This window comes from Talpa occidentalis, unplaced genomic scaffold, assembly GCF_014898055.3.
Source record: "Talpa occidentalis isolate TD23 unplaced genomic scaffold, MPIMG_talOcc4v2.1 talOcc4.10, whole genome shotgun sequence".
Lineage (NCBI taxonomy): Eukaryota > Metazoa > Chordata > Mammalia > Eulipotyphla > Talpidae > Talpa > Talpa occidentalis.
Window position 1 is genome coordinate 19642481 of NW_023600993.1, and position 20900 is coordinate 19663380.

The window sequence follows — 20900 nt, forward strand, 5'->3', positions numbered from 1 at the left end:
AGAGAGTAGTAGAGCAGAATTTCTTCTTTCCTGGCAGAGCACCACCAGCAGCAGCCTGCCGTGCCTGCTCCCTTGGGGGGTTTCCAGGACTGGGCTGCCACAATCACATGTCGGGTCTGTCGCTAGTCTTGGCCTATGAGCCTGGCTGCCTAACTTGCCCGATCCCTGCCTGGTTTTTGAATTTGGCTCTTGGGACTGCTGTGATCAGTTTCTTATCTAACATAATTTTCTCCATCTTTTAATATATATCTTATGATCCATGCGGGTTGAATAGCCTTACTGTCCTCTGCATGCGTGCTCAAAGTAAATCCACTCCTAGTTTTCTGTAATAAGAAGAAATCTTATATCAACCGTTCTAAGCTGGGAATGATTTTAGCCATGGGGGAGATTCTGCAATGTTGTGAGATATTTTTGGTTGTTAAATGGAGGGGGTGCTGTTGGCATCTAATCAGGGACAAGCAGCAACCACAACAAAGTGATCCAATCTTAAATTTCAATTGTGTTGAGGTTGAGACACCCAGTTTTAAAGGCAGACAGCCCTGAGCTTTGGTCTCCGGCCTGTTTCTTTACCAGCCGTGTGATCTTGTGCCAGACAGTTAAGCTCTATGAGCCACAGTTTCCACTCCTGTAAAATAGGAGTGGTGATTGTTGTTAGAATCAAATGAAAATATATAGAAAGTGCAGGTCTTAGAGAGCCGATGTACAGTAAGTGTTGGCTCCATTCTCTCTTTCTGGCTGTCCTTCTTGATTTTCTCCTGATAGAGAGGAATTTGAAATTTATTTTTAACTCGCTTGTCTTCAGGATCCTTTTTCCCATTTTAATTTTACCACCTTCTGCAACTCAGTTTCACTTTCTCAAAAATCCACAGGAGAAATCTATTTTTATTAAGTCCCTATGAACCACCAAACTGTACCACATAGTATATAGCTTAGTTTTTAAATATCACTATCAATTTTATGTGTGTATATCTCCGACTTAAAGCCAAATTTCCATGAAAGCAAAGATCAGATCTTGTGATATCATAGAACCTTTTCTCTAGAGGCTTTTTCTACCTAGAAACATTGCACTTTCAAAATTCTGCCTTCCACACATACAGCACACACACAGATACACACGCACACTCTTGCTGCTGCACTATCAGTGCTTTGCTCTTTTTAGTTCTTTGCCCCAGGATATCTTTCCTTGTCTTTTGTGCTCAGCAACTCCCTTCTTATTTCTATGAAATAAGCACTATAACTTATTATAGTGCTTATAGACTATAGACTGAACTACTATAGACTGAACTATAGACTGAACTACTTTAGTGCATGTGGTACTGAAATGTTTTCTTCCATGGTTCTGAAATGGATTATTTCAGCATCTGCCTTCTCCTTCAGACTGTGATGCCATGCAAGGCAGAGGACATGTTTTAGTCACCTCTAAATTCCAAGTTAATAGTGAGAAACTCAGTTTGTTAAGTGGAATGAAATGTGTAATGAAAACCAGGGTCACCTATAATTAACATGTTCTATCACCCAGATTATTAATTATTTAAGACACCTTCATTTCAGTGAAAAATCAGTCTTATTGGTGGGGCTTTTATTTTTACAATGTCCTTCATTTTGAAGATATATGCCGAGTTTGAAGTTAGGGTTCTAAAGAATATTTCCCGTTGATTCAGGGGAAAGCTTTTCCTCAGGGAACAAATGGATCTTATGACAACATTTTCCTACAAACCTAGCATATAAAAACTAACATATATAAAACCTATATATGAAATTTCTCACTAATAAAAAATTTATATGCACCCCTATGTTTATTGTAGCATTATTTAATATAGCCAAACATGAAAACAACCTGAGTCCACTGATGGAAGAAGGGATAAAATGTACATTATATATTATATATATATATATATATATTTATGTGGATGTATATTACTTTTAGTTTAGGGTAGATAGTATTGTTTATTATTGTATGTATGTGGGTGTATATTTTGTGTTGTTTCTTTATACTGCACATATGAGTGAAATCATCTTATATTTGTCTTTCTGACTTATTTCTCCTTCTGACTTACTTCACTTAGCAAAATTCCCTCCAGTTCCATCTAGTTTGTCACAATGGCAAAACTTTATCTATATAGAGCTGAGCAGTATTCCATTGTGAATATATCCCACATCTTTTTAAAAATTTATTTATATATATTTTACTTCGCTGTTCATTTTTAAACAACGTTTGCTCACCCCTCGCAAGTGTAATCCCCAATAGAATTTTCTTCCCCAAGGCACCCGTGCACCATCACTACAGTCCCCTGTGCTCCTCCCTCCCTCCCTCTGATCCCTCTCCCTCTCCCCACCCTGCAGGATGTCACTGGTTTCTAATTGTCTGTTTGTTTTTGTTTCATTTTGTATTGTTACTATTTTTTTCCCCTGATGTCTTATTTAGTATCACACATCTTATTTATCCACTCATTTGTCTCTGGGAACTTAGGTTTTTTCCATAATTTGGCTGTTGTAAGTAGTGTTGCAGGGAAGATAGAAGCACATGTATCTCTTTAAATTAGTATTTTTGTATTCTTCAGGTGGAAACCTATGAGTGGAGTTGCTGGATCAGATAGTATATTTAATTTTAATATTTTGAGAAATCTCCATATTGTTTTCCAAAGGGGCTGGACCATTCTACCTTCCCACCAGTGGTATATGAGGGTTCATTTTCTTCCACATCCTCACCATTTGTTGTTTCTGGTCTTTTTGATATGGGTCATTCTTGGTGGTGTTAGATGTTATCTCAGTGTGCTTTTGATTTGCATTTCTCTGATGACACATGATGATGAGCATTTTTTCATGTGTCTGTTTGCCATCTGTTGTCTTGTTTGGGGAAGTATTTATTTAGTTCCTCTGCTCATTTTTTAATTGGGTTGTTTTCTTTTTTGAGTTATATGAGTTCATTGTAGATTTTGCATATTAACCCCTTATCGGATGTTGCAAATATATTCTACCATTTTGTGGCCTGTCTTCTCATTTTAATGATAATATCTTTCACTGTGCAGAATTTTTTTAGTTCTGAATAGCCCCATTTGTCTATTTTTGCTTTTGTTTCCCTTCTCATTGTAGTTGATTCCCCAAAGACATCCCTGATGCCAGTGTCTTGGAGTGTTTTTTTTTTTATTGTGATATTGTATTTATTTTATACAATTTGATACTTGCTATTCTTTTTTTTTAAATAATAAATTTTATTTTTATATTCCCCATACAATTGCAACCCCCCCATTCTGACCCCAATCCCTCCCCTCCCGCCCCCACCCCCCAAAAAGTGTCTCTGGTTCATAGTTTTTTGTTGATTTTGATTTTCACTTTCTTATAGTTATTCATTTTCCTTGTCCCTTATTTAAGTTTTCTAGATTCCTGCTATGAGTGAGACCATCCGGGAAGTCTTGGAGTGTGTTGTCTCTGTTTTCGCCTATGTATTATTTGATTCCAGGCCATACATTCAAGTCTTTAATTTATTTTGAGTTAATTTTTTTTGTATAAGGTGTGAGACAGTGGCCTAGTTTCTCTCTTTTTCATGTTGCTATTCAGTTTTCCCAACACCATTTGTTGGAGAGAATTTCCTAGCTTCGTTCTATACTCATTTCTCCTTTATCTTAAATTAACTGTACATATAAGTGTGGATTTATTTCTGGGCTCTCAGTGGTGTAGATAATTTTAAGTAGAATAAGAATTATTTATCTTCTCCACATTTGCTGTGAAGGATATATGTAATTTTGATGCATGGATGTGCTCTGTGGGAGAGCGTGAATTATTAAGTGTCCTGCCTGGAACCAAGCCATGGGGACCCTGTAATACAGAATGAGGTTTTCAAGCACTGTTTTCCTGGGGCTGCATATGTGGTGGTTCAAGAAGTAAGGAGAGATTGGGGTCACCATTTTTGAACTTTCCGAGCATAAACCCCAGTGCTCACCATCATTCCCATTACTTGATGAAGACTTTGAAATTACAGAAACCTAATATAAAAGAAGAATTGAGCAAAATATGGAGGCAAATGGGAAAACTGAACTTTTTCTAATTAAATTTCAGGAGCTTAATGTTATCTTGAAACTGAATGGAACTACATAGCTAAGATTTAGAATTAATGCTTATGTCTTCTCCTGTGCATCTATCCAAATATTTTTAAAGATCATCCTTGTTATTCCCCATATTCCTTCTGTTTATAACCTTTGAGAGTATCTAACCAGATTTCATAGTGATCCATTGGTATTTAGAAGTGAGACATATTGGAATCATTTAACAGAATTACTGATCTTGATTCTAAAGTTTAAGATGGTCAGAAATTTCTGAAGGTGCATCCTACTTTGGGTGTCATACAAAACTAATTGTTTTGGGAAAGACAGACATCAGATGCCCCTTCCTTCCCCATGCCACACTTAGCCTCTCTACCACACCAGTGGCTATGTGGTTAGAAGAAGAGTTTTCTGTGATGTGTATAAACTGGGTCCACATGTATTCCTTGAAGATGATCTTGGAATGTTACATTTCTGACCGTCTAACAGTGATGGTGGGAGGTACCTGAATAATTGGAAGATTAATAATGCTACAAGTTTTAGGATACTGTCATCCTTCATGACTTTCAAGGTCATGAAGGAAGGGAGAGAGGTTCTCTACTCCACTGTTAACTATTCTGCATAGTAGGTGGATCTGCTAATGTGATCGTTAAACTTGTACATTCAGTGGGTCACATTCTACCACTGAGCCACATCAGGTCTCAAACTTGGAGTCAGCTTTGAGGACCTAGCTCTAGGAAAGAGGGAAATGTCATTCAGTTTTGCAAAGCTAAGTTGTTTTTGTTGTTTCTTTCTTTTGCCACCTCTGCTTTGGAGGGAGCATAGACACTGAGCCCCAACTTTTAAGACCCAGGAGCCCTGCAAAGCTGCATTTGCTTCTCCTGGGGAGAAACAGAGATTCATTCACTCAGGGAGCTGAGGCATAGTCTCGGTTTCAGGGACCTCACTGGAAAAGCCACCCAGTCCTCAGAAAAGACAGATCCTTTACTAGAGTGTCTGCTTGAAGGTCAATCCTGGGGCAGAAACCCAAGCTTGAGGAATGAATTATTACATAGAAGGAGCTAGAATGTGGGACTGCAGGTTATTGAGTAACCCATTTCCAAGTATGTGTATCATCTTCCCCAGGTGGGGTTTTTTGAAGTAAGACTGATGAAGGGTTCATGACCACGGGTGCATGATGCTCTGCACCAGAGCCCCAGAACTAGGGCCCCTAATAAGCATGGGCTGAGGGGGAAGGCTGCAGAGCCCTGGCTTACCATTCTCCGGAAGGAATTTGCCAGAAGTGAAGCAAAGCATATCGTAGAACACCCCAGGCTGTTGTGTACTCTCTCAGTCATTAAGAAATTGGTGTTATTGTTCTAGTATTTATCATTCCATTGGCAGAATCAGGAAAGGGAGAAAGTGTGACTAGCAATAGTAATAAACTAAAATTCTGATAGCAAAGTGGGGAGGGTTTGTTCCAGTTGAACTGTTATGAATCCTCATTCCCTTGAAGGGAGATGGCAATAGTACTTCATCAGCTTCAGGATGCCAGTGGGCAGTCTGAGTTCTGTCAAATTTCCTAAATTCGGGAAGCCAGACTAATTCCTGTCTTCACAATGCTATCCCGTAACTACTGGGTTGGTTCCATTTCTGGTAACACAGACACTTGAAGATGTAAACATGAATAGAATAAGCCCTGTGTTCTAGATATGCTTACAGTCTATTCGGGGAAAGAAAAAAAAAAAATCATACAGGGGGCAGACTATAAGGCAGGCTTCATTAGTTATAAGATGAGCATAGAGAAAAAATGCGTTGTCACAGTTCTCAGGAACAGGTGGCTTTCTCCCCACTGGGGTGGGGAAGAGAGAGCTGATTCACAGAGAGGGGGCAAGAGTGGATACAATTCAACTCACGTGTGTGAGTGGGAGACCAAACTGGCATAGCCACTTAGAGAGCGATTTGGCAAAGTCTATTGAAATTACCACTGGGGCTAATTTTCCATGCAGGCTGCTCTGCCTAGAGACTGCTTTGGGAGATATTTCCACGCTCACGTAAGGAGCATGTGTGAGGAGACTTTAACTGTGGCAGTGGAAGTATCAGTGAAAACTGAGCACAACTCAAGAGGGTAAGCTCACATGTAGCCAAACGACAGAACCCTGGGCAGGCATGAGAACCCTGGACACTAGAACCATGGAAAAATACCCACGACACAGTGCCAAATAAACAAAGCTTCATGCCATATGACCTCATTTCTGTTTATAAAACATAAAATAATGTGCACCCCTATGAAAAATCCATAGAAAAATAGGAGACACACCAAATTGTTGGCAGTGGATCATTTTAGGTAGGTAGCATGGGGGGCTTATGTGGTTTGGTTAAATGGGTTATAAACCTTATCTGTGTATGTACTTCTATTACTCAAAAAAGTAAACTTTTATAAAACAGTTTTAAGGAGGAATAAAACAGGTGAAGAAGAAGCTGGGGAAAGGCTCCGGGGCAGGAAGCAGCAGGATCCCTGAGAGACCATGCAGATAGACACCCCATTTCCAAGCTGATCCAGAACTCCTGCTGCCCGCCCTTCTAGACTGACTCCTCTCAAGTTTGTTGTCTAAAATGCAGACATGATTGGATTATTCCTCTGCTCAAAATGGTTGAGTCCAAAGTCCTTAGCGTGTGGCCCAGGGGCCTCCAGAATCTGACCTTGTCTCTCCCCTCAGTTCCCTGCTCTCCAGTCCCTTTCCTGCATCTTCAGTTCCATCTGAACCAAATCACTTGCAGTTTGGGGCAGGCACCTTGGTGTCCATACCTCCATTACTTTGCCCATGTTGCTGGAATGCTCCTCTCCAGTTTGGCCTCGTCATCGTCAAGGCTGTCAAGTCCTGTGTGGTGGTTTTCCTGAGCGCATCATCTCCTTCTCTGTGAATTTCCATTCCTTTGCTTTTCACCTGTATTGTAGGTTGTGTGTACTCTCATCAACAACATCACTCTTTTGTACTTTCTTTTTCATGCCTGTCTCCCTTTAAATTTTTTATGGGTAGAACTACATTTGGTAGAAATTCATTCATTCACTCACTCTTTAATTTGATCAACAATTGCAAGTCTGCCCCATTCCAGGCAATGTGCTGGAGAGTGGGGAATATAAAATTGAAGAAGGTCTCTTTCCCATCCTCAAGAATCTTTTAATCTGGAGGTAAAGGAATAAAGGGACGGAGAGGTAGGAGGAAATCAAGAGGATGTCATGCCATGGGGGCTATGTTACAAAAGAGGACAATAGTGAACATTTGGTGTGACTTTGGCTGCCTACTTCTGTTCCTCAGATTTTCTGAAGTGACAGATTTTCTTTTGAAGAAAGACCTCCTCCAACAAGGCCTGGCTTGCCCCAGCCCAGCAAAGGCAGGGGAGCCAAGAAAAGTGACCCCCTCTTCACTCTTGTTATAATCATCTTGAGAAGAGGTACATGAAGACCAACATTTGGTTGTTTGCCAGGCAGCAGTAGCCCAACACCCATGCAGCCCACTAATTCCTGCAAGTGTCCTGTTTCCCCCTTGTGCCCAGCTGTAGTCTCCCACCTGCTCCCCACTCGGCAAGGTAGAACATGTATGCCTGCCATCTGTGATCCATATCTCTGATTCCTGGGTGGGTAGTAACTGATGCCAACGTGGAGTTGTGGCTCTGTTGCCTGAATATAGGAAATCGCTGGTGACTTCCTTTCTAAGATGCAATTCTGGTTTGGGGGTTGGGTCAAAAGTTGATTACACGGGTGCAGACAGTCAATGGGTTTTATGAGTGACAGCTGTTCCTCCATACCTTACTGTCCCTCCCTTTATGGTTATTTGCCTCCTTGAAGACTTGGGAAACAAGGAAATAACGAATTTTGAGGAACTTCTCCTTAGACTGACTGGACCTATTGTTCATGGTTGAAGGCCAAGGATGTGTGTGTCAGCTTTTTATAGATTGGACCAACCTTGGGCCAGCAGGATCACTTTGTAAACCCTTGTTGGGTGCAGAAGGTCTCTGGAATTTATCTTTCCTAAACAAGAAATTTTCATTTTAATTACCTAGTTTATTTACTTGGGCTTGTTTTAGAAAACAGTCAATTATTAATGACACTTGAATTCGACTGGGTGTAAATCTGGGTCCCTTATTGACATCAGGGTCTCCCCACTACCTACTTCTGACACAGACAGGTCTTGAATGAACTATCAACTAAATTGGAGGTGATCCAATGTAGTTACTGATTATTGCTTTTGATAATTATTATTCATGTATTCATTACTAGTAATATTTAATAATGCTTTCTTTTATAGCACTCACCAAAATCTGTAATAATCTTTTTATTTGTTCACTTCCTCAGGAGAACATAAGAAGCTTCATTCACTTCATTTTGTTTATCATTGTATTTTGTGTGACCAACAGAGAATATGGCTAATAATCATAGATTAAGTTTTTGCAACTACTGTTATCCTATTATTCTGCCTTATGTTATTACTGTTCTAGACTGTGAGATCAACATTATTCAGGTATGCATGCAGAGGACCTAGTGTAGTTTTGGAAGAATGTAAAAACTCAGCGCCTATTATTAAATGAATGAGTAAAGAACTAAAATTGCATTTGTCCCTATTATCCCTTTAATTAGAAACTTTCTTGATGACAGAGAATGGGATTTATCTTTGTATCCATGGAACCTAATAGGTGTCCAGTAAACATTTGCTGAATTTATTCTGGTAAAATTGAAAGGAGGGATTGGTGACTTAATTACAGCATTGTTATGAGCTGAGCTCATTTCTGCTCATCCTGCTATTTTCTATCTGACTTGGTTTATTTCTTGTCTCTATTATGGAACCTGGCATGAGAACCTATCAACAGGAAGGCAAGAGGGATTAACTCAGTAGCTACTGAATTATTGTTCCCAGGAACGCCCGATACCAGCCCTTCCTAATTCCTACTCAGTCCTCACAACTGCAGCATGGCAGGTGGGAGAAGTAAATCATAGTCCTGCTTCCTTGTTTGTTCCTAATCAGTAAAAATGTGTATCCAGGACAGACTAGAGGGGGGAAATAAATTATATTAGGCAAGAGGCAGTCTTAGGGGTGCCTGGAAGAAGGGACTGGCCTTAACTGGGAGTGGTGGTACAGGAATGATCTGTTTATGTAAACACGAGTCCTGGACCCTTTTAAACACCAGCTAGTTTAGCCTGTCTCCCAGAAGACTGCTAATCCTCCATGCATGGTGGAAAGGAAGGAAGAAGGCTGACTTTGAAAGGAGGGGGCTGCCCTTTAAGCATCCAGGCCATTTCTTCTGATTGCTTTTCTTATGAAATGGCTCCTCCATCATCAATGATTAGCATCTGGCTAATGCTCCCCTATCAAGATTTTACCCAGGAGCAATCAACTGTGTCCACCAGAGTGAGAGCAGACATAGCAAAAATAAACTGCTTGCTAGTCTTTCACTTGTAAAAACTAGTTAACTCTTACCTCACTGTCACCTCTGGGCCTAGCACCTTCCAACACACAGGTTTCCTGAGCAACACTAGGACTTGACTTTTCATTCCAATTCTGCTAGGCTTCAGGAGCATAGTGAATGTCTCCTACTAGCCCAGTGACTTTGAAAAGCCTCTGAACTTCTCTGAGTGTTGACTGCCCACAACATGGTGGAATAGAGAGGCTGGAATCACCTTCTCTTCTAAAAACAGCTAAAAACTTCTCTGAGTCTTAATTGTAAATATGTTCTACTTACCTGAAGATGCTTGATCTTGGCTTGATCTTTTGAGCTCTTTTCATGTCTCTTAGATTGTCACATGATGAAACTGCTCTAAATCATCAGTGTCTAGAGTAGAGTGGGGGGGAAGTGGAGGTGAACTTACGGCACTCTCACAGCTGACTCTGCTCTTCTTTTACGTTTTCTCTAGACCTTGGTTAGTATAGATGTAAACAAACATCAGGTCAGAACCACAAGCAGGTTGATAAAAACTGGAAAATACCTATAGACCTCTGGACAAGTCATTGTGCCCTGCCCTACTGGTGTATAAAGAGGAACTTAAAGGGCTTGAGTGACAAGTACAGGAACATTCTTAATGTTCCTAATAGCCTGCACATGGAACTACCCCAATCCATCAATGGGAGAATGGAGAGAGAGACATGCAAATGCAACTGAACACTATATAGCAGTGAAATGGAACCAAATACTGATCCAGGAAACAAATCACAGACATTAGACCATGTAAAAGACACAGAGGAGTACATATTGTCTGATACCATTTATGTGAATTTAAATAATAGGCAAAGCTATTAGCATAGAAGAATAGTGGTCACCTAGAAGGTAGGGGGTGGGGTGCAGTCGACTCAGCCTCATGGTTATGGAAATGTTCTCTATCTCTGGTAATGAGCATTTGCATGTTACTAAATATAAAAAAAAATTAAACTATATCATTAAGATTAGTACACTGAATGCTTGTTATGTCTTAATAAAAGTATATGTACTTATATATTTACACGTTCTCATTACTCAGTGATTTGCTACATGCATATGCATATAGTATTTACATATGTATGTGTGTATATATATTTACATATATACATATATGTATTTTCCTTTTCTTGTAAAGCAAAATATAAAAGAAATAAAAGAGTTTTCTGCAGTGAACAAATCCCACAATAGTGTTACCATCAATAAGGAATGGCATTCAGATTTATATGCCTTAGAGGCCCCATTATATTTATGGCTACTAGGAGATTATTTCTGAGGAAGGCCAACCCCTACTAAATTACTAATCAGCCTCTGACTGTCGATCCTGGAGGTAGAATATGAGTCAAGTAAAATTTATTTTGACAGAACAAATTGTATTTACATCTTTGGTAATGGTCTCTGTGCCTCATTAGTTAGCACCGAAAGGATTATAGTAAACGATCAATCATTGAAGTTCATTCAGAACCATCTTTTAAAATGTGAAATCCTTGTGGTAAAAGCACAATGAAGTTCATTAATTAGGAGGCAGTGGATGCTTCTATTTTTTAATCATATGATTTGATTGATCTTTTGACTTGTAAATACAGGGCAGTGAGAAAAATATCAGGAGTAATTTTATTCAAACTTTTTAAAATGTATATACATCTAGAACTTTCACATCATCCTCTGCTTGCTAAAGAAGTATAGAGAGAAAGAGAATGAGAGTGCTTTTTCTCAGGAGAAATACGTTATAGAAATGCTAAGAAAACAACAACACATTTTTCTCAATAGAGTTTTGTTTTGTTTTTTTGGCCATTCCACTTATTGCAAGTCCACAAAGAAAGAAACTGCAATCACATTAATGTTGTGGGTCAAGAAGATAAAACCATTATTTAAGCAAATTCTTCACTGTTCTTTTGAAAGGAAAAAAAAAACTTTAGAAGGGATAAAATCCACCTTTGTTATACAAATTAGGAAGCTGAAGTCAGATGGCTAGTGACTTACTTAAGTCACTACCTGGATCTTACCTGGATTTATGAAATCAGAAACTTTGGGAGATGCTGTTGTTAGGGCAGGTGGGGAGTTTAAGGGGGCAAGCTCTTTCCAGCTCCATCCATGTTGCTGCAAATGACATGTGTTTATATTTTTTGATTGCTGAATATTATTCCATTATGTATGTATACCACATCTTGATCCAATCATTCATTTTTGGGCATTTGGTTTGTTTTCATATCTTACCTATTGTAAATAGTGCTGCAGTAGACATAGGGATGCAGGTACCCTTTTGAGTTAATGTTTTTGTATTATTTAGGTAGATTCCTAGGAGTGGATATAGTGGATCATATGGTAGCTCCATTTTTAGTAGTTTGAGGAAACTCCACACAGTTTTCCATAGTGGTTGGACCAATTTGCATTCCCACCAGCAGTGCAGGAGAGTTCCTTTTTTTCTACATCCTTGCCAACATTTGTTGTTGTCTGTTTTTTTAATATGTGCCATTTCACTGGTGTAAGGTGGTATCCCATTGTAATTTTAATTTGCGTTTCCCTGATTATAAGTAATCTTGAACATTTTTTCGTATACCTGTTGGTCATTTGCATTTCCTCTTTAGAGAAGCCACTTACAGGAAGAATATAGCAGAACCAAATAAGGGATCAGGAAAAAAATAACAATAATAAATTTCAAAAAACAAAATTAGGAGGCAAGTATAAATCAGAGACATTCTGCAAAGGAGGGGAAGGCAGAGGGGTCAAAACAGGGAAGGGGAAAACACAAGAGACTATGGTGATGGTTTACGGCTGAACTGGTGGTGGGAATTTTATGGGGACTACACCTGGGGAGAGGGCATACATTGTACAAAAATGAACAGTTATGTAAAATATATATATATATTAAAAGAAAAAAAGAGGGCAAACTCTACCAGAGCCTCATTTCAAGCCTCCCATCAGGTTACATATGCTAATAGCTTTATTGGACCAAATAATTTGCATGAACACACCCATACTCAAAGCAGGGAAGCACACCCTACTCACCAAAAGGCTGCTGCAAGGTGTTCATATATAATTCTGTGCCAGGGGAACGAAGAACTTGGACCATAGATTCAGTCAACCGCATAATCATACTCTATGGTGACCTCTGAACAAATGCTATATAGTTCATAAAACATCAAGCAGTTTAAAAACCATGCACTAAGTCCACTCATCTAGTTTTACAAATGGGCAATACTTGAGATTTACAGCCTAGTGATTCCTTAAGCCTACACTAGAGACAGTTCTATTCAATGGTGAATGAAGTCAACTTTCAAGATATCTCCACCATACTGTAGCAGGTCTGCCTTCAAAAAATAAAGTTGCAAGTTACTTAAATAATGACATTATAAACATAATTTTGAATTTAGTGGGCTATCCTTATTTTTGATGGTGGGTTTGGACATCTGTTTAGTATAGAGGCAGGAAGGTGGTCTGAGTACAGCACAGGTAGGATGCTAGTTCCTCCGGGACCTGGCCTTTCGTGGCAGTGAAACCTATAGACAGTGCTTGCTTCTTAGCATCTGCCTTACAGTTGTCCAATTGGATAATAATGATGCCCTCAGAGGGTTATTGTGAGAACGAAGTGTGTGACATTCAATAATTTGAGTTCTTTTTCATTGGTTTACCATTCAGTAGCCAAGAGTTATGCCTTTCTTTTTTTGTAAGGTATTATGGGAAATGGAAATCCTATTATTTCAGGAGCCTAGTTTTCTTATTGAAGATATAAATATTCCAAAAAGAAGGCTAATCAATGAAGCAAGGGGCAAAGGCCAGTCTTCTTTGCCTTATCTCCCAGAATTTTCTAGTACGGAATTTCCTAAGATAAAAGTAAAATTGAAATGACAGCTTTGAAGTCAAGTTCCAAGATACAATAATGTGTTTAGTAATTACTCTAATAGACAGCAAAATTCAAAAGATTTAAATAATTCATTCTGCAGTGGGATGCTTAAAGGCCATTTGGTTAGCAGGGTGCCTATTTGACATGTAGTTGGTATGCTTCTGCCGTCTTTTCTTGATGGCCAAATGGCATAGTCAGAACCCCTATGACATGTTTGTCTTATTTGAATGTTTTATCACCTTGCATTGCTTCTTTACTTTGAAAATGGCACTTGTCCTGCCATGAAAATGTATCTATCTATTCATTAAACTGTCAAAATTAGATTGCTTTTGAGAAGCAAATACCCAATTTGTGGAAAGAAGAAAAATGTTTAAAAATTTTTCCATTCTGCAAAACTTTGTTTTGCAAAAACTTTGATGAATGTGGTTGTGTTCATAGAATATATAAGCACCAACTAGGGATGGCAACTCAAATGATCTTGTGATTGAAATGTTTTGTGAAAATCACCCTATTGACAGAAATAGATATCATGATAGAAATTCCTATGAATACATTTCCTCAAAATACAAATACATGTCTCAATGTTTTGCAAACAACCATGCATCCTGGCTGTTCTTAGCATCTGCTACCTTGAATTATGTAATTCAAATATAGTTCCTCTCCACCTGGAAATTTCCAGAGATTCTTTTGTTTTCTTTCAATTCAGTAATAAAATTTCACAGAATATGGGTTCAGTTATCAAGAGGATTCTTGTGTTGACTTTACATAATATATATAAATATATAGACACACTTCCCTATGGTTTTTGTTAATTTGAAAATTTTTGTTATATTGACTAGTTTATAGTACTGTTAAGAATATATGGAAAGGGGAAGATTTGAATCAGTTTTCATTATTGGTACTTTCTGCCCATGCATTCCCATCTCATCTATTTCTAGTACCTTCCATTGGTCCTATGGGAAAGCATTTACCAGAGTGTTCTTCTTGGCTTTCTATGATCATGGATAACAAAGGAGGTTCTTTAAATTAAAATTTCATTGAAAATTGTACAGTTGAGAAGTGTACAGTTAGAGAATTTTTTTTTGCATGTGTAGAAGACCTGAGGTGTAGACCAGAAGTATGGGGTGTGAGAGGATTCACCAGAGACAGAGTGAGGAGCAGAACAGGCAGATTTACTGAAATAGACTGCTAAGGGGAGGAGCAGGCAAGACAGGAAAGGTAGGCTGTGCCATATGTGGGTCAGCACCCTGGCCAGGGATCAAACTCAGGCTGTGGTTGTGATAGCACTGAGACTTAATCCATAGACCATCAGGGAGGCCCATAGTTAAAGAATTTTTACAAAGTGAACACAGACAAGCAACCACCACCTAGATTGGGAAATAGAAAATCATCAACACTGAAAAGGCCATCTTCATGCTCTTTCTGGTTATTAATTTCCAAGAGATAGCCATTGGCCTGACTTCTAATTCTTTAGATTGATTTTGCTTCTGAACAGTCTTTTAAATAGAAGTGTACTAAATGTCCTGTTGTCAGGTTCATGCCATTCACAATTTCATTTGTGTGATTCATTGATTATTTTTTTTACCATAACATTAGCTGGCTCTCATTGCCACATACTCTTGCATGTTTGACTAAAACACAATTTATTCATTCTATTTTTGATAGACATTTGGGTTGTTTCCAGAGTTTTTGATTATTTCTGTGTCTATTACAGTTACTAGGAATATTTTGGATCATATTTAGTAAACATTTGTATGAAATTCTGTTAACTATATATTGAGGACTGGAAATGTTATACTGTGAATATGTTCAACTTTAGTGGATACTATTGTACAGTTTTCTAAAGTGGCTGTACCAAATTTCATTAATTTTTACAAAATTATAAGGTTCATTTGAAATGGTGGCAGGAATCTTTAGAGACGTCACTGATGTCAGACAAGATGTATTGGAGGTTAAATAGGAAAAAAGTGTTTTTTTGCTGACAAACAAGACATTTGGATTATAATCCCATCTTTGTGACAGCCAAGATCAATGATTTTAGACAAATCCTCTACTGACATTATTTAATGCATGTGTTTTTTGTGATGAGACAATATATTATAAGGTGAATATTTGTGAATCTGTGATATGCCCCTTTAAATATGAAGGAATACACTTTCAATATTTTTCTGCTAAAATAGTATTTACTGTGGAATTTTTGTACAAACTCATTATGGTTAGGTATATACCTCTCTACAGATAAATATATATATATATATATATATATATATATATATGTTTGCCCATATAACTTTTTTTTTCAATGACGACTTTTATTAGTGCATCTTTACGATGTATCACAAATAGGTCTAAGAAATCATCCATTATCTTGCTGCTCTGTAGCTGGACAACTTAAATCTTATTCATCAGCTTTCTGAACAGTTCCTTTTTCAGAAACATAGATACCATCCAAAAATTTCCTGATATCCTTGTTTTTAACTGTCGTGGCTTGCTGTATCAAAGCAGCTGAATTTGATACAAGTTCAATGTCGTTTCCTTCAAGAATCAACTCATCTCTCTGGGCTTGAGATACTGAACAAGCAACACCTTGTCTCATCCGAACCCTGCAAATGTATTTTTTGCCCAAGAAATTTTGGATTTCAACATGAGACCCATTCTCCTGAATAACAACGTTCATAGGGAAGTGAGCATACACAGACCTCATCTTATAATGGAAGCCCAGTGTAACACCCTTGATCATGGTCTGTACATGGCTACAGATAGTGCGAACAGTAGCCAGTTCCTTTCTATTTCCCCACCATTTGTCAACCCAGAGCCTCTTCTTTTTCTTCCCAAGCAGACTGAGTTCGATACTGATGTAATTGAAGTCCCTCCACAGGGTGCCCCTGGGGCCCTTCACAATAACAGTGCGACCCTTCAGGGAGATGTCAACATTTTCTGGAATGTCCACAGTCTGATTGCTGAGAATGGTCTTCATTCTCGCAGTAGATGTGGCAAAGAGCCCCATATAACTTTTTAATAAAACTTTTTTACTTATATATTTATTTTTCCTTTCTTTTTAAATTCTTTTATCCATTTCCATGTTTCCACATGAGATCATTTTGCTTAGATCTAGTGGATATCTGCTGACAAAACAGTTTTAGTTTATTGAGATATTTTTGCATTTCATTTTTATCTTAAAGGCAATTTCACCTCTTATACAAATAAAATTGTCAGTTATTGCCACCAGTCTTTCAAAGATGGCATTCCATTGTCTCTTAGTGGCCAACATTTCTGTTGAGAAGTCAGGCAATTATCTTATATGTTTCCCTGAAGCTATAGTGTCGTTTATCTATGGCTGCTTTTAAGACCTTCTCATTGTTGTTGTTGTTTGGTAATTTTTTCATAATATGAATATACTTATCCTACTTACATTTTAAAAACTTAAGTTTGTAGAATAATATCTTTTATCAGTTTTGAAAAATATTTGAACTGTCTCTTCGATCACTGTCATTGCCTCACTCTCTCTCTCCTCCCCCTACAAGTCTGCAGTAACCTATATAATGGGTCATTGCGTTGTTTATCTGTACCTCATATGTTGTTTACCATATTTCCAGTAATTTTTTCTCTGCATAATTCAGCCTTGTACTTAGAGTCAGGAAGTGCTTGAGGGAAAAAGGTATGCTATAGAATGATGGGTCATCACTCTGCAGTTTTCTTTAGAGTCTTGTCCTGATTGCCTCACTAATTTTCTGAATATCTTCAAACACATTTTTTTTTATTTCTCTGAGTGAGAATTTAGGATGGTTGCTAAGTACTTCACCATAGCCAGAATTACAATGCCATATTCCTTTTAACTCAAGAATTCAATTCAGCACACATTTATTGAGCTATAAAACTCTACAATTCGATTATTCTAAGTACATTAAGTTTCTCTCACTGAATTTGTTCTTTTTCTGGTTGCATAATACAACTATGAATATATAAGGAAACCAAGAGACAGAGACTAGTCATAATAGACATAGACAATAATCCTTATTGTCTCTCTTTCCTACGTAAGACAACATGTCATAAAGGCATTGGGGGGAGAGTATTGATAATAAGGTCATGAATTTAAAGTGAAGAGATGTTCTCATCTTTGTTATCTCCGTTATGACAGAAAAGAACAGGTGATGTTCAATTATAACTCTCTTACCCTCACTTCCATTCTTGTCTTTGCATGTGTGTGTTTTTAGTTCTGAAATGCAATCATATCAAATTTTCAGTTAAAACATATCTAGTGTTACAAGGAATGTAAACTAGGATTGCCAAAGAGAGCTATTCTATTAGAGAAAGAAAATAAAAATTAAAATTGTAATAGGTAGCCAAGAACCCAAACAAAACAAATGAAAGAAAACTTGTGCTATTTCACAGTATAATTTATAGTAATAACTTAATTTCATTTCTTTTGAAATAATCCACCAGGAGGAGAAAGTCATGTTCCAAGTGTAAATATTTATTAGTAACTTAGCTTTCAAAATTTTAGCCATCAATATATAACACAGACTTGTGAACACAGACTTCTTTCCAGATTTCCTGTAGGGATGTGCTGAAGAACAAATATGCATTTGTACATAATTTCACCTGTGTCGGTGAAGCATTGGGCAAGAGCAAATTGCCTGGGCTTGAAGCCTGACTCTAAATGTTTTCGCTGCATATCTTTGGGAAATCAGTCTTTCACTGCTTCATTTTCCATCCTTAGTAACATAGATCTTTTCCCACTACACCTTCTTCTCCCCACAGTCCTGCCAGTATAGTCTAACATATGTGGTTCGTTATTTTTAATATAATTTTGACTATTTATTGCCTAAGCCAGTAGTGTACTGTGATTTGATTGGATTTTTTCTATTTTTTTAATTTGTTTTCTTTTTCTTTTTTTTTAAACTCAATCCTTTTTTTAAAAAAAGATTTATTTATTTATATAAGAGCCAGGGTACAGGCCATATGTGCGGGGGGGTGAGAGGATTCACCAGAGACAGATCAGGGAACAGAATAAGCAGGCTAATGAAGTACACTGCTGAGGGGAGCAGCGGGCGAGACAGGAGAGGTCTGTTGCCCCATGTGGAACCCTCGCCAGCCGGCCGGGATTGAACTTGAGTTGCAGAGCTTCACAGTGCGGCCCTCAACCGCCCGTGCCACCAGGGAGGCCCTATTTTTTTTTTTTTTTCATTTGTTTTCTAAGGCTCAATTCTCTTAGTTGCTTCTAAAAATATGTTGTTTTATTATTTTAGGAATGTAGAGAAATTTAAAATATGGACTATTTTTAATGTATAAAGAATAATAAAACAAATGCTCAGCTGTAACTCCTACAGTTAACAGATGAACAAAATAAAATATTGGGACATCAGTGATATGAGGAAAGAAGATGTTCAAGGTCTGTTTCTCAGGTTTTACACTGATGGGTTAAATGAGCCTGATGTATGTGTGGGGAGGATGGTGTGTGAATCTTCCCCCCATATCACTAGGGTATTTGATGGTGGGGTAATCTCTGCAAATCCCCAAGGAGGGTGCGCCCATTTGGCCATTTATAACACAAATTGCCTTACTCCATGAATCAGGGAGCCAGTGTGGATTCTGCTTATTTATGAAGCATACTTCCTTCCCTCAGTATAGGGAAATAATCTTAGGCGGTGTCCATGGTAATCCTAGATTCTCTCTTAGATGGGCTTGGGACAAATTTTTACCTATCACCAGATTTCCATTGACCTCCCCTGGTATTTAAGACCTCCAGGGATTTGCATAACATCAGAGCCAATATCTAATAATCTAAAAAAGTCAGGCTATTTTGCCTTTTCCAGAGCACAGTCACCTTTGTAAATGGCTACAGGCCAGTTAATTCCATTTGGAAGAGATTAGGGAAAGCAGCACAATATACATACATGTTTGGTTAGATCCTTCCACAAGCAGATGGACTCCCACAGTCAAAACCCCCCCCACACACACACACATGCACACACACATACAAACACAATTGAGAATCTACGGGACTGTGAACTGGTTTAGACCTGAAAACTTGCAAAAGGTCAGAATCTCCATTATGGTAATTTTAGTTATATTTCTCCCCAAGCAACCAAGAATATTTCTGCTTATGTGTGTTAAACAGCATTTTAATAGATTTTATGGACTGTGTGATTAACCATTTCTGCCCTATTGTCAATTGAGAGGAACTATCAAGGCAGCCTTCTCCATGAGTTCATAGCTTTTAATTTCTCTCTTTCCCTATTTGCTATCTAAGGCCATAGTGAACCATATGACTCCACACCTTTATAAACTCTATTGTTCCCTTAACAACTAGGTTCATAGCCATATCCTTTTCTCAATGCTTCATTTTCCATCTGTACTTCAGTCCCTGACACCATTGGTGATACATTGAGTAATGTAATTCTACCACATGGGTTATCTGGTTTATTTTCTAGCAAGGAGGACTCGATAGTCCTTGAATATATGAACAGCTCAACAACAGAATCCCATCTTTTTTTGATCTCATGCTTAGTACCAATTCCAGTATCAAGTCAAGGTTCATCATCACACAGATGGTGTGATCAAATGGGATAATTTGAGTTTAATAGAGAGATAGTTTACAAAGATAAGGGTAGTGTATGTATGTGTGTGCAGGGTCTTAGTAATACCTTAGTAGTACCTCATCACCACACATTTCCCAGAGCCTTGATTGTTTGATTCCAAATTTTTTAACACTCTCAGCTACAGTTGGTTCTTCTATTTTGGTTGTACACTGGCTTTTAAAAAATGCTTCTATTGTCCTTTTAACCAGGTTTTTAGAAGATAAAAGATATATTTTTTTCAGTTTCATTCCAAGCCTGGACTAAAAAAAAAAAAAAAAAAAAAAAGCTTTGGTTTGGGAAATTCTTTAACTTAATTACACTACATTTCAATTTTGGGTAATGCACGGGAGTTTTATATGATCAGTAATACATTTGGAAAAATTGGACCTTGTTCTTGAGTTCATGATACTCTCTTGTAAAACATATTTCAACCCTGTAGCCAAGAGATCAAGTTCAAAATGATAGTCTTTTTTTCTATATCTTCAACAAATTATTGGAAAATCAAAGTAAAGTTCTGTATAGGCATGCATGTGCACTTGATTACATTTAAATTATTTTCCTGTTAGAATAAATTTAGGAATTGCCTCCCTGGTGGCACAATGGGTTAAGCATCAGCACTATGAAGCTACCACCAGCCACTGCAGCACAAGTTCGATTTCCACCCAGGAGGTGACCCATACGGTGCAACAGACCTCTCCTGTCTCACCTGCTGCTCCCCTCAGCAGTGGATTTCAATCAATCTGCCTGTTCTGTTCCCCATTCTGTCTCTGGTGAATCCTCTCACCCCACCCCCCACCTCTGGTCTACCCCACAGCTCTTGTGTGCATAAATAAATGAAATAAATATTTTTTTAAAAGAATAAATTTAGAAGTAGAATAGTAGGAATTGTTGATACAAAGGTGATTTTTATTTTCTTAATTACCTTAATACCCAAAGGTTTATTAACTATTAAGTACCAACTATATTGACAAGAAGGAAGTAATTCTA

General features: G+C 37.9%; 2 protein-coding genes across 10 annotated transcripts in view; one reads left to right on the top strand and one right to left on the bottom strand.

Annotated features, from left to right (window-relative positions):
* Positions 1–20900, top strand: part of LRRC3B (leucine rich repeat containing 3B) — a 277752-nt gene that overhangs the window by 68162 nt on the left and 188690 nt on the right. The window lies entirely within an intron of this gene.
* LOC119257424 (60S ribosomal protein L9-like) lies at positions 15669–16309 on the bottom strand. Its single transcript, XM_037525357.2, has one exon. It carries the CDS (start codon positions 16307–16309, stop codon positions 15731–15733), a length of 579 nt encoding a protein of 192 aa, XP_037381254.1. The 3' UTR covers positions 15669–15730.

Excerpts from the sequence above, each read along its gene's own strand:
- LOC119257424 (XM_037525357.2), bottom strand. The coding sequence starts at position 16,309 with ATGAAGACCATTCTCAGCAATCAGACTGTGGACATTCCAGAAAATGTT.